This window comes from Charadrius vociferus, unplaced genomic scaffold, assembly GCF_000708025.1.
Source record: "Charadrius vociferus isolate BGI_N301 unplaced genomic scaffold, ASM70802v2 scaffold581, whole genome shotgun sequence".
Lineage (NCBI taxonomy): Eukaryota > Metazoa > Chordata > Aves > Charadriiformes > Charadriidae > Charadrius > Charadrius vociferus.
The window spans coordinates 263,600-278,494 of NW_009647024.1; the positions used below are offsets into that span (position 1 = coordinate 263,600).

The 14,895-nt window shown below is 38.6% G+C and overlaps 1 protein-coding gene across 1 annotated transcript in view; it reads left to right on the top strand.

Annotated features, from left to right (window-relative positions):
- The first annotated feature begins 927 nt into the window (after nt 1–927).
- The window catches only part of ZSWIM6 (zinc finger, SWIM-type containing 6), a 54,866-nt gene continuing 40,898 nt past the window's right edge, over nt 928–14,895 (top strand). The window contains exons 1-4 of the mRNA XM_009895506.1: nt 928–943; nt 1,340–1,696; nt 10,950–11,098; nt 11,622–11,772. Coding sequence (XP_009893808.1) covers nt 928–943; nt 1,340–1,696; nt 10,950–11,098; nt 11,622–11,772 — 673 coding nt within the window. The remainder of the gene's footprint in view (nt 944–1,339; nt 1,697–10,949; nt 11,099–11,621; nt 11,773–14,895) is intronic.

Genomic DNA, 14,895 nt, shown 5'->3' on the forward strand with positions numbered 1-14,895 from the left:
AAACAAATGGAAAAAATGACTTTCCTCTTCAGTTCCTTGAGGAAAACTGGAGGAGCTTTTTAAAAACCAGCTGGAGATACAGCATTTTGGACTAAAGCGATGTATATATTTCTCTCTTTCCCCAGCTAATTTTCATGCGGTGCTGTTTCCTACAGTATACTTTTCTTGTATTTCAAGAATTCTAAATCAATTTTGGACTTTGAGAGACTGGTTTTGTATATTTCCATTATAAATAGTTAATATATAACACCTTACTTGTAGTGTCCATCCCAGATTTTATATGCACTGTATGTTCAAGTCTAATACTGGTATGGCATAAGAAATATAGTTGTATTGCCCTGTCTCTATGCCTCTGACTTAATGCTTGAGCCAGAATCAGTCATGCTTACATAAAATCCAAAAGAAACCCCCAAATTCTGCTATTCACTGATAAAGTATTGAGAGCCAAACCTGGGCAAACAGAAGTGGGTTTAGGTCTGATCTTCAGAGTTTGAGACCTTGGTTCAACAGGGTGCTTTGTCGACTAGCGGCATCTTTGCTGAAGTGAACATCTTTCTTACAGTATACCATTACTTATTACAATGCAAGAAAACCTAGCCCTTTTGCCTTCTGCTTTATTATGCTGAATGGAAAACAGCACCCTAATGCAGACTTCTGAAACATCGCACGTGTGTCTTATTCAGTATTATAAATCTGATATCCTGTTTATTGGTAGCTGCAGCAGTTTCCATCTCCAAAGAGCTACACAAACATAGCCATTCTACTGAATTGCTTGGGTGAAGGTGAGCTTTAACGTGAGCTCAGTGGTGGGAGAGGTGAAAGCAAAGAGGTTAAGTGACTTGTGTCAGTGAGTCTGTGGTAGAGTTGAGACTAGGACGTGGGTTCGTGCCACTAGAGTGCACTACTTCCCTCTTACTTCCTGAGAGAATGGTTAAATTTGCTGGTAGGTGCTGCAGGCTCCCTGGTGGGGGGTTTGGAAAATTGCTGCCAACTTGCTGAGTTGCTGGCAGATTCACATTGGTCCTAATCGCTTGGAGCACTCTTCTGCAGCTATCATTTACCAAATAAATGTTTTTCTTACTTTCAAACTTTTATGAATGTTGTGATGGAATGGAAAAGAGGGTTATAAACTAGATTTTTATCCCTCTTATGATTTTTCTCAGAGATGAAAAGAGTATATATGAAAAAAGGGTTAATCATATTTGTAATTAAAGCAAGTTCTTTAAGATATATAATTTTTCAGAAATAGATAATGAAATTTTATTAATGAAAGGGTTTTGATAATAAGATACAGTTTTTTACTACAATTATTAACTTCTCTTTTTTTCCCCCCACATAGGTTTCCACTTGAGTGGCACAGTGACAGAGCCTGCAATGCAATCGGAGCCAGAAACTGTTTGCAATGTAGCTATCAGCTTTGATCGTTGCAAGATTACCTCAGTGACCTGTAGCTGTGGAAACAAGGACATATTTTACTGTGCCCACGTTGTGGCACTCTCTTTATACCGGATCCGCAAGCCAGATCAGGTCAAACTGCATCTTCCCATTTCAGAGACGCTCTTTCAGATGAACAGAGACCAACTACAAAAATTTGTACAGTATTTGATCACAGTGCACCACACAGAAGTTTTGCCAACTGCTCAAAAACTAGCAGATGAAATTCTTTCTCAGAATTCAGAAATCAATCAAGTCCATGGTGAGTTTGATACTTGTTCTTCATTTTGCTTCCTTCCCTCTTTGGTTTTGAGTCTTGTGGCTTTCAGGAGTGTGACCTGCTGAGGTCCCTTCCAGCCATAATTACTCTGTGTTCCTGTGGTGTTTAGGAAAGAGGATTCTGTTATTGAACTTTTGCTTTAAGATGTTTAGGAAGGAGTGCTTTTTGGAAAAGAGAAAAGAATTCATAAGCAATGAGCTTCTTGTCCCCAGCGCTGTTAATATGTGGCCTGATCTGCTTCATGCTTGTATTTTCCAGCTATGAAAACATGAGTAGTGGTGTTCTTTGTGTAGCCACATTGCTTAAAGGAACTGTCTTACCAATGGCATTTTTTGTTTTTCTTTTTGAACTAATCTTCTGACATTTTGATTGTGTAATTTTGTTTTAATGGCAAAGCATAAAAGTAAGTAGGTGTTACTGTTTTCTTTCATTCATTAAATATACTTGTATTATCGTTCAGGATTTGGTTTCTGTATGAAGTCAGAAGAAATAAAAACCTGTATTTTCAATGCCTTTTTCCTGTTAGTGCTGCAGCAGCCTACAGCACCAGCAAAGGTCTTGGTCCTTTCTGCTCTTTCTGCTGCATGCAGTTTTAATGGCTCTCAGATTTTTGTACTGAACATCTTATGTTTTTTAGAGGGTGCTGGGTATGACTTGAGGCTTCTAAGGTGGCTTTTCTATGGATCCTGCGGAATTGAAAGTGGGTAATTGTGGGTTTGAGCTGACCCAGCTACTTTATTAGAGTAATATCGCCTGATAGAAATGTTCTCTAAGGTGACCAGAACTGTAAGCATAAGGGCAGCTTGGAGGGGAAGAATAAGTTATCTAAATATCTGAAAACACATTTTTTTGGTTTGTTCATTGACAGGAACCGTTCTTGTGTTAGATATTTAAGAGCAATGACCACTATTACGAAGAATTTGCAATACAAACACAACCAAGCTCCTTAACATAAGAGGAAGAAAAGCATGTGTGTGTTAGAGTCTAGGAAGAACAAAATGGAGTCTTTCCAAGAACAGGAGTCATTTGCAGCCTAGCCCCTCTCCTTAAGGTCTGGTGACCCTTGCAGGCCCAGTCAGGCAGTGCTGCAAGAAGGTGAATTTCAGGAGCAGTGTTCTCTTTTGGCTTTGTGGCCTATAGGGATGTAGCCAGTGGCAAGGCTGTTGCTCTAGTTGTTATGGAACACAATGAGAATGTGATTGGCAGAGTTGCCTGGTGATGACAGAAAGAAAGGGAAGCTAAAAAGCAGATGCAGGGCATTAAGCAATAGAGGAAGATGCTCAGATGTTGTAAGCTGAAGTCACATATCGCATGAGAGTTGGTAATAGCCTGAGCATAAGGAATTCAGGGGAAGGAAGAATTATGGTGAGTATGAGTGGCACAGAAGATTCAGTCAAGGGTGATTAGAAAAGGGGAAGGCAAGGGTGGGAAAGGAAGGACAGGTGGTGGCTATATATGACTGTATTAGCTATACTATGGCTAATGTGTGAGAAATGACAAGCTGTTGCAGAGAGTGCTTAAACTTAATCAAGTCTGTAATTATATTAATCATAGGCATGTTAGTCTTTGTCAGCTATTTTCTTATTGTCAAAATATCTCATTACTCATTACCATTTAAAGTATTTTTAGAGAGATATTTGATGTTTATATCACAGCCCAAATAGCAAAAAGAAAAGCAAACAAAAAACTAGCTGATGATCCATTATGATATTTCACAATGAATTTGAGTGGGGTAGTTTAAAAATGTCCACAAAAACTAAAATGCTTCTTACGTCTGTTACTGTTTTCCTAATAAGTGAGATTGCAGTATGTCTTTATTGACTGTTGGTATTTCTTAATAAAATACCAAAAACTGAAGTAGAAAATCCAGGCAGTGTAAGAAAATAAACTGAAAATATTATCAAAGAAAGCTGGGTTATACAAGAGAATCTATAGTCTCCTTTTCCTCTGAATGCCATAAAACAATGGTCTCATTTTCTTATGTTTACAATGCTAAAAAATTGCAGGATTCTTTTAAGGAAAAAGCAAGTTCCTCTGATTATGTAGGAAGTAAGTGTTGTTCTGGGATTCATAGTGTAATTCTGTTATTTTGATCTTTAATCAAATTCCTTAAATTAAAAAGAATACAGTTAATCAAAAGAAATCTATGAAAAGTAACTAAAAGAAATCTATCTCTAATAGTTCTAATAGTATAGGCTGGTGAACATAAGATCACCGCTCAGTCTGTCGTATCTCCTGTGCTGCAGACATTCAGTTTGTAATACAAAACTGTGTTGTAGACCTGTCTTGCACTGAACAGTTTAACCTCAAACTATTGTTTGAAGAGGGATTATATTGAACAGTGCTTGAAGGCACAGGTAAGTGAGAGGAAAAACTTACAGAAACTTTCTTATAAAAGTTAGAGGAGACCTGGCACAGAAACGCCAGAAACAGCTTTGATCAAAGGGACGTCCTGTATCTGGAGTTGGATGAGAAAATTCTTTTCAGTGTAACTTAGAAATGTTTTAATTTCCAGGTTGTTCTATGTAAAACATCAATTTTTTAATACTTTCTTCTCTCAGTGACTGTACTACTTCTAGTTTTCATGTATTTCCAGTGATAAGCGAAAGAAATCAGCTCTTGAATACTCTTTATTCGTACACAAGAATGATCTCAGACTTTGAAGAGCTCTGACCACAGCGTCTTGTTGACTTGCTTATGAGGTGGCTAGGGAGATGGAGCAACTGCAGTACTCTCCTTTCACAGAAGGTGAAAGGAGTAATTGTTCATTTGCTCAAAATTCTGTCTGCAGCATTTGATGACTGGCTTTGGCTGCTTTCTTTGTGAAGGAGGTTACTGGGGGATCTAGTGAAGTGACTTACACTGATGACACAGGTTTTGAAATGACAAATCTCTTGGAGTTCCTGGCTAGGTAGAAATGATGCAGTATCCTTTGTTGCTTCATGGCTGAGCCTCACTGCAGGAAGAAATAAGAGGATGTGGTTAGCAGCACAGGAATGTGTTGTCTATTCACTAACTTCTTCAGGAGAGTGGAGTATTTTATTTGGAATCTGTATTTGCTATGCTAATTTTCATGTGGTGGTGATTACATTGCAAGACGGTTCTGCATGTTTTTAGAGCACAACAAGCATTTGATGACTTATGTTCTGATTTTTCTCATGTGACATTGTTGCAGCTGTACATATTCTGATTTCAAAACTGGAGGTCTGTGGGGTCTAATCTTCTGTACTGAAGACAACCCTTAGTTATTCATACTGGTACCCTGATGTCTGCACTGCGTAACTCGTGGCTTCATGTTGAGTTTCAATTTGGAGCTGCTGACTCAGGAAGCTGGATGTAGGTTTGGATCCTGGTTAGCTGAGGCTGACAGGTGTGTAAGCCTAGGAAGAGAACAGTCAGGATGATGGACTGTCAGCCAGGTTTGTCATCTTGGATCTGTCTTTTCTGAAGTATGAAGCTTTCACGTAAATTAATTGGTTGGAAGGTCAAACTATGGTCCTGAGGATTTCAGTGGAAATAGGAAAATAACTTGGGGGGGGGGGGCGGGGGAAGGTCTGTTTGCATATTAATCTGCTATTAGCATTGCTTTGTTATTGTATGCATAGTGGAAAAAGGTCCGCCTTTTATTGGTATAAGGACAGCTAGCAAACAATTTCATATTTACCTTTTCAGCTGTACTGTTTCTTTTCCTGAGTGCTTTTTGCTGCTATTGCAATCTCTATTCTTAAATGTCTATGTGGATTTCTCCAGACTTTCTCCCATTTTCTGATTTTCCAACCTGCAGTATGAGTTACTCACCAGTACAAAACCATGTACAGATGAACTCAAATTTAAAGAGGGAGGACCTGGGAGAAAGTGATTTAAGTAGACTTGTCTTCTCTGAAGCAGAGGTAGCTGGGCAGTTGTTTCTGTAATTGTCCAGGCAGATCTAGGTACATCCGCTGCAAACATTGACGTATATTAGGAGTGTTGGTTGAGGCATTCAAGAAGGAAACACGTAGCAAAAAGATTGCTTTAAAATAAAATTTCAGAGTACATAGGGCTGTTTGTATTCTGTTAAGTTCCAAAGGGCAGTCGGAGATACAGGTGAGTATGTGTTAATGTCAACTGAGTGTATTTAACTGAAATGGGCATTTTAGTGGAAAATTGTAGGGTAGGATAGGGCTGAACAACAGAATACAATGTATTGCCAATCTACTGGAAAAGCCAACATTTAATGTTAAAGAATGTTACTAAAAAACATGATGGAATCTTTCATATGACCCTGCTTAAACTGGCAAAATTGATTGAGAGACTAGTTGCAAAAGCAGAATGTAGGAAATGGCAAGTGAGCTTCCTTTCAAGAAGGATGAAAATAAAGTGCTCCTTCAATGCTTATGTATGATAACTGTTTAGTGAACCAGAATGGGAAGGAAGTAACAACAAGACTAGCCAAAACTAGAGACATTTCAGAAACCCAAGTAGATTGATAGCTGCAAAATAACATGAAAAAATAATTTATGAAATCTATATTTTTAGGAAAGTTTTTTTCCAGATACATTAAACACTAAAATAAAACTTGTTGTGTAGAAAATAAATAGTGAGAGTTTGTTTTGAGACATGGAAGGTAAAAATAAATGAAAATAATGCATGTGATACTGTACTGATAAGGAAGTTGTTTTATCTTCCACACCCATGTAGACTTCGAAACTTATTGCCATATAATGTTTGTGAGACATGGATTTTAGCAAGAGAGGTTAGATATTGTCAGCAGGTAGGTTTATGGATTTTGCTGATCGAAGACACAATTTTTTGGAAGTTAAAAACTTGTTGGGAATTTATTAACTTTCCTCAGCAACTTAGAGTAGCCTGTCCTGTCTTCATATTTTCTGTTGTTAGCACTGGCTGCTTCACAGCAGTTGCTGTTTTTCTTTGACAGGTGTTATTCCACCCAAGAGTTCTGAAATTAAGTACCAGATGAAGTGACTTACGTCTAAACTTTGAATCATTTGGGGAATCAAAGGCATAATAATATTTTTGAATCATTAATTTTATGATCATTAGTTCTATGTAATATTGTTTAGAATAATTCTGAGCACACTAAGTTTATAAAACCAATTACTATTCTGCTGTGAATCAGTGTACAGCAGTATTGGTTTCTAGCTGGGACCATTCAGTCTTTGCATAGTACTCAGTAAGTCATGCTTTTTATTTGTAATAACTTTTCCATATCTTCTCCTTAATGCTGCTGTGGGATGACGTTAAATAAAATTTAACTGGTCTACAGTTGATTTAAGATTATAAAATGAAGTTCAAAAAAGTTTCAGTATTGATATGAGTAACTTGCCATGTTTGTATTTGAAGACAACTCCTGTGATACTTCAGAAATAAGGATCAGGGAAGCGGATTACTATCTGTTGTTTTGATCAAATTTCACTGTTGATCTGCACCTGCGTAGTTTGCAATATAGGCAATTCTTAGCCTGTTTCAGTCAGCGGTCCTTGCTTTGCTTCTGCTTGCTTTTTGAGGTGAAGTTCTCCATATACAACACCAGTTCTTGAATGTGGTTGCTTATTTTGAAAGCAGTTGCTCTTAAAATTGCTGTGTAAATGATGAAAGTGTTTATTGCTTTGAAATGCTTCTGCTTCTTGGAACTTGGGAGTTCATTCTATTTAACATGTAATCTGCTATGGCCATAAATATAAAAGGCTGTTACCCTGTTTTCAAATTTTATTTGGGTGTTTAGTGCTACAGACAGTTTTGTACAGTATTCCTGCGTTGTTTGATAAGACTGCAATTTAGTAACTTCAGTAAAAGAGCATGACCAAGTATGCATGGCTGTATCTATATACTGAGTATAAATACTTTATTGTGTATAACTGTAAGTACCTGATGTAAAACCTGTTTCAAAGACCAGTCATGACAGAAGTTAAAACCAGAGGTGGGAGGGAGATTAATATGTTAGTGTCTGTAAAGTGACACAGTTTAATTACAGGTTTTAATAATTAGTATAATTATACAGTGCTTTTCACTTTCACAGTTCAAATGTGAACTAATTTATCCTCATGACACCCCTCTCAAGCATGTAAGTAATACTTATCCCTAGTTTACAAGTGGGCAACAGGATTTGGTCTTGGTACCAAACTGCACTACAGAGTTTAAATTCAGGACTGGCCATGTTCTCTCTGCAGCCAAACCATCCATTTGCCAAAGCCTCACAGTGCCTGTTTGGGGCTGTGCTGCACCCTGACCGAAGCCACCACCTTTGGGTTGAACCTTCCGCTCTGCCTGGTGTTGAGCCTGAGCCTTCCTTCAGGGTATTGCTAGGGCTTTGTCTTGCAGCTCCCTCCTGTTGCTTGTTCAGATAGTTCTTGTCTACTCACCTGGTTCCATATCTTTGGAAGAAAAGTGGCAGTGTGGAAATCCTCTGTGTTGCCCAAGAGTGATCTGTGTTTGAGTGGAAGAGGAAACAGTTTAGATAAATGAGTGTGCACCTGACTGTAAGTGAGTGCAGTGATCTTGAAAAGTGCCTGGTTGAGATACATGGAGATGGTTGTGTCTCGACCCCGAAACAAGAGTGACATGGGCAGGAGGGGAAACAGACTTCCCCAGCACCACCACTAGGATGCCTGTTGCTGCTGTGGTGGAAAGGTGATTTGGACTCATGCCTGATCAGACACGACATGTCTGTGCCTTCTTAGTCCATGGCTATTGCTGAAGACTGCCAACAGTGTTGGAAGATCAGTGAATTACAACTGTAGCTGGTGCTCGTTACATGTATATTGAAATTTCTTTATACATTTCAATTAAAAATTTTGATCATAGTGTAGCCTGTATAAGATCTTGTAAGGAAAAATCACTCTGTCAGAGGTATCTGTAGTACTGCAGTGAACAGCATCGTAGAGCTCAGACCCTCAACTTGATGTCTTCAGCTTTTACAGTCATCTAACCTCCTGGCATGAAAATAATGCTGGTGTAAGTATAGTGATGCTGAGCCCCTGGGGAAGGTATATTTGGGATCATGCTGGAAGAAGAGGCCTTGGTGAGAGCAGTGCTGCTGGCCAGGGGCAGTGGCCACCCTTGTTCCTGTAAAGGATCCCTGTTGTTAAAGAATCTGTGGTAGCTGTGTTGAAATTTAAGCTTCTAACACAAACTGATGAGCTTTTGATAAAATGTAAACAGTTACAGAAGGAATTTTGGTTCTTGCCCTAAATAGGGAAGCTTAGCTGAGGAATCTTGGGCTATTTTTAATTCAATTTAAAAGTAGCCATACCAAGATTATTTAAAGATAAATCTCCAATGAAGTGAAGGATAAATATAAGTTTATTTTAGATAATAGTGCTTTTATGTAATTTCTTTTCACAGGTCTTTTCTATGTGTTTTAGAGCAATGAAATATTTAAACTATTTGCAAGGTGATACTTCAAACCGGGGTCTGTGCAACAGCTGCACTGCCTGTTCTCATGTGGTTTATTTCCCTTTCTATCTTGTTCTTTGCAACTGAAGACTTACCAGCATGTATTTTGTGTAGCTGACTGAATTGAAAGCCCCTTAAAACTAACATACTGAAGATGGAAGCACTTGTAGAAGAGGAGGATTTTTCAGTTTTGGTTTTTCTGCTTTCTTGGTCTTGATTCCTGTCTTCTGAGACACTGTAATGGTTCATGTGGAAGGCAGGAGAGTTCATTCACATCTTCAAAGAGACAATTTCTTACTAATCTAAATGTGTGTGTGTGTATATATATATACACACACATCAGTGCAGTGTTCCCAGCTGTAGGCTCTACAGTTGAAGGCAGTTCAGTAAGTTGCTGAGCAGGAAGACTTTTTTTACTCTCTCAGCAATTAGTAGACAAGACATCTCTCTGACCCTTTAAATCTTCCGGTTGTATTTTCATTGAATAAAGATTCCAGCATTCCCTGTGACCGCTTAAAATCTTGACCTGCATGGCAGAGCTGCAATTGTGAAACAAAGGCTTGAATCAATAGAATCAATATTTAATTCCTGTACACCTGAAGAGTTGTAGCTATCTTCACTTTTCAAGTTCTCAGGACTTCTTTGAAAAAGCAAGTTTTTACAAATCTGACTCTCTAATTTTTGTTCCTTGCCTGTATCCTTTTTTTTTGCTTAGAGAGATAACATGGACTCAGATTTAAAAGTGATAGGTTGTGTAACGTGATTCAATGTCTAACATCTTATCAAAACCTAATGGAGATAGAGATTACCCAGTTATGACAAGCCCAAAATCAAAATGTCAAGTTAACTTGAGTCTTGAGCATGCTTAAAATACCTTATATCTGGTATCGTGATGCACTACCTTGAGTTGTTTCTGTGACAGTCTAGATAAGTGCTTTTCAGCCTTTTCAGTTTGAATACCTTTAAAAAAAATACTCATGGAGGTGCAAGCATCTTTAGAAAAATATAGCTTGCTAGATGGTGCAAGAACTTGTTTTAATTAATTTTATCAGCCTTTAGAAGAGGCCGCTGCTGGGAGAGAGATCAGCTCAACTCATCTCAACTGCAAAATTTGAGTTAGAGCAGCCTGTGGCCAAAGCAGTGCCTGATGTAAATATAGTCACTTCAGTTCACACTAGGCTAATTCAGATAGAGTTGCTCTGAATTGACTCTGCTGATGACATTGGCTGTGAAAATGCTCCTCTGGAAGAACCACAGTCTTACACAGCGGTAACTCTCATTTATGATGAAAATTTCTTTAGTGCTTTAAGAATTTGGATTTGTTTGGGGATTTCTTTTACTGTTTGTTTAGCTTTGCAGAGCCATCACAGCTCAGAGGCACGGAGGTGATGGATTTCCTCATTTTCATCAATAGCAGCGCTCACTAGCAGTCACTTAAACCTGAGCAAGATTGCCGAAGGTACAGGAATTGCACAGATGTTGTGGGGAGAGTGGTTTTAACATCACAGTTGTAGAAATGCTGTGCAAAGTCTAATTTTCCTTGTAAAAGCATTCTAGTATAGCTACTGAGATGGGAGGGAAAAAAACTCACCTTGATTTTAATGTTTTGTTATAGGATATTACTTATTTAAATACCTTTTCATAGGCTGTAGCTTCTAAGTGCTTAAGACTATTAAGGAGAAATCTAAGCCTGTTTTAAGGAATGTTTAGATTAAGGCCAAGACATCCAAAACACGACAAAACACAAATCCAAAACCCTCTGCTGTAGTCCTGTCCCCTGGACCTGTGAACCTTTCTTCTTTATATAGAACATAATGATTTCTTTCATTGCTGTTCGCAGGTGCTCCTGACCCAACAGCGGGTGCTAGCATAGATGATGAAAACTGCTGGCATTTGGATGAGGAACAGGTCCAAGAACAGGTTAAACTCTTCCTCTCCCAGGGCGGATACCATGGATCGGGGAAGCAGCTCAATTTGCTTTTTGCAAAGGTGTGTTGAGTACTCTAAACCTTCCCTTTTTTCTCTCCCCCATTCCCCAAGCCAGTCTGTACTTGTTTGGTCTTACTCAAAGTCCTGTTGTTCTGAAACAAGACAAAGCCTTGGGAACATGATGGCAACTTAATAATGAGTTGCATAGCAATGGACCACAATGTGGTGTGTCCTGAGATCAGTTTAAGGACATGAAGTAACATTTCAACTGTGTGCAGCTTTGCTGTTCTCTTCCTTTCCACCTCCAAAATGTTGGAGAAATCTGTAGAAATTAGTCTTGCAGCAGTTTGCATAATACACCTGTGGATTACTTGTTAAAGTGTCTCTGAAGAATTGCAATGGGATGCTGAAATCAAAGACTGTTAAAATTGGGGAGGCAGGCTGTTTTTTCTACCTAAAAATTTCATCACATACATAAATTACACTTCTGATTTAAGAGGTGGAATATTTGACACTACAGCATATTGTCTGTACTGTGATTGCTTTGTTTTTTCAAGTTTGTATTAAAAGACTCATTTCCTAGGTGCGAGAGATGCTAAAGATGAGAGATTCAAATGGAGCTCGCATGTTGACACTGATAACAGAACAGTTCATGGCTGACCCTCGTCTGTCGCTTTGGAGACAACAAGGAACTGCAATGACTGACAAGTATAGGCAGCTCTGGGATGAACTGGGTAAATGCACAGACTTCAAAATCACTTAGGTGTTCAGATGTATAATGAAGAAACAATTACATATTTGGGGTGAAGAGAAACTTTATTGTTGTACCAGGTAAAGCAGGTTAGAGTTTGCAGTTTTCCTTGTTCAGTTAAGGTTGGGGGAAATTGAATTTCTGATCTACAGCGTGAGACAATTGCAGTTAGAGGAGAGAAAGCACGGTATGAAACACGTACAATTGCAACAGGTTGTAAGTACCCAAGGTTCTAAAAAGAATAAAGCAAAAAGTGAAAGCGTAGTTACACAACTAAGGGTGAGTATATAAGCCACTAGTGCTAAACTGGAAAGGTTAAGGAAGAAATCAATTCACAACTAGAGAGAAATAGAAGGCAAAGGAGAAGATTCATTAAGACTACGAGAACATAGCAACAAGGGAAAGTAGAAGTCCGTTATGGAGCAGGAAAGGAGGTCAAATAACAGAGGGCTAAAACAATTAACAAAGCTTTGCAGGAGAGTTCAGTTGTGACCAGATACATGACATGGTGTACAACAGAGAGAGGAACACAGGCAGAAATGGGAAAGGAATATTTAAACAGGTCGGGTCTGAGGACACTTGCTCTAAAGTGTTCCAGAAACTCGCTAATACAGTTTTAGACCACTGCTTCAGAATTTCTCAAAATCTATAGGAATTTGTGGTAGGGAGGGGAAATTCGAAACAACTTGAATGTAAATGTCACCAGTATTTTAAAGGTGGGTAGGTGAGTGGAAAGAATATTAAGTAAGCAAAAGCATTGCTTTCCTAGGTATAAGGTACTGGAACAAACTACTAACCAGCTGGTATGTAAGTATGTGGAAGATAAATGATAAAAGACAACCTGAATTATTTAAAATACAGTGGTAAATCCAATTTTTTTCCCAAACAGATAATTCACTGAGTGTATGAATGAAGGGATTAATGTGTATATCTTAGCTGTAGTGGGGTTTTGGTTGCTGTCTTGGAGGCTTTCTCAAACCAAGCTGAAGACACACAGCTTAAATGGAATCACCTTATGGTTCACAGAACTTGGAGTCATTACCTGTGCTGTCACTCAATCTGGAAAGACACTTCATGTCTAGACTTAAAGGAGTCTGTCTTGAGATGTGTTCAGTATTGCTATGTTTGACTTATGTGGCATGGAACACAGAAATAAATATTAAATAACAAACAAACAAAAAATTTTACAGATGATGCCCTATGGGACTCTATGTAAACACTGCAGAGAAGAGAGCCAAAGACCATAATGCTCTTGCTTGATTTTGGACCTTTAAAATATATCTAAATGAAATTAAATCCAAACAAAAATAACATGCTTCATTTCTAAAAGAAGGAACAAAAGCGAAACTTAAGTTTTTTTACTGCTGAAGGTTAAAGATGACCATGACTGATTGCATGTTGACTGGTGGGCTAAGACTGGATATAATCTGTTCAGCGTAAATTATGTTTGCTCGAAATGAAGCGTTAAGCTAATAAGGCGCTAGCTATCTAGTTGAGATTATAGATTTCTGTGGTGGAAAACCTTAATATCAGAGCAGGCAAAGCCCTGTCAGAGAGTGTAGGTATCACTACTTGTCTTCAAGTGTAACAACCCTTTTAGTATGTCACTTTTATGATGCCTTGGCTTGTTGGGGAACAACAGTTTTTGCCAAGCAGGGCACGTGCTTAGCTGCATGTGTATGCAGGAAAATTGTATCCCGCCATACTGAAAACTGTAGGGTCTCATGCTTCATTGCTTATGTGGGTTGAGCTGGTAGGTGGTGGGAGAGGCAGAAATGTGTTCTCCATCTGTTACCTGTAGCAGTGTTACCACATGCTGCCAATAAACATAAAAGGTTTTGTTAAATTTTCTTAGTGGCTCCTCTTCTTGTTTCATATTAACATCATTTTCTTAACAGCACTTCTCTGGAGGTAGAGAAGGTGGAATCTCTCTGCCTGTGGCATAGAATGAGCAAGATTTTAGATTAAATGAATTGATTAGCTTACCTCTGTTTAATCGGAATTATAGGTGCCACTCACAAAAAGCCACAGTGCAACTGCCAGTCTCACCACTACCTCAACTGCTGTATTTGCAATCTGAGGCAGGCCCTGTTGTTTCAATCCTGAACTGCTATGCTGCCTCTAGCAGTATCAAAATACGTTGATCATGTACCATGGTTTCAATTGCAAATACATTTCAATCACTTCAGATGTGGAGTAGGATAAGGGTAGAACTTAACTTTAGTTTTCCATGACCAGCTTGTGTTTATGTTGCTAAACTTTCCATTTCTTCCCTACGTGAGTAGAATTGCTTGCACTGGTGCTTAGCAAGTTCCCTGAAAATTGTGGTTAACCGGATGAATCTCCAGTTTGGCTCCTACCTTGTGTGAAAGTTACAAGCTGCTGCTGTATCTTTGTTAGGATTTTGCCTTGAATTTCACTCAAATTAAACACATCCCTTTTTCTATGTAAAATGTGCCTCTCAAAAAAAAAAAAGTTGTTGAAGGAGATTTTAAGGGAGACCAGAGGTACACTAGCAAGCTGCAGAAGGAAGAGCAGGATGGCCCTGGCAACATATGATCTGTAGTGGCAGAGAACTCAGACATTGCGTTTAAGGGGGTGATGTTATGTTCTAAAATCATGTTGGTTTCATGTCTTGTCATCTTCTAGGATGTCAGAGAACTAAAATATCAATGTGTGTGAGACAGGCCTTTGCATACCTAACTTTTTGTATTATCTGTTCCAAGTAATCTGGGTGTGGCGTGTATGTATGTCTTTTAAAAAAAATGTTTTATCTATGATCTCATTTTATTTCACAAGTAGGTAGCAATTTAACATTGTAGTTATGGAGAATTTTAGCACATAAAAAGTATGTAAATATAGACTCTGCATAATAAAGGCTTGCTTGCTTGCCCTGGGATGCTGTGTGCAAACTGCTAGGCATATGGCCACTTTGTCAGTTCCATCTTGGCATAGGTTTTTAAGCATACTTAAATAACTTCAGCTTTGTTCATTGACTGGGTCACTTGAGCCTTTCATTAGAACTTAACTGATGCTTCCTGCCTGACATTGGGCTTTGGCAAGGGTACTGGAAAGACACACTGGGCTCTAATCAGAGTTCCTGCTG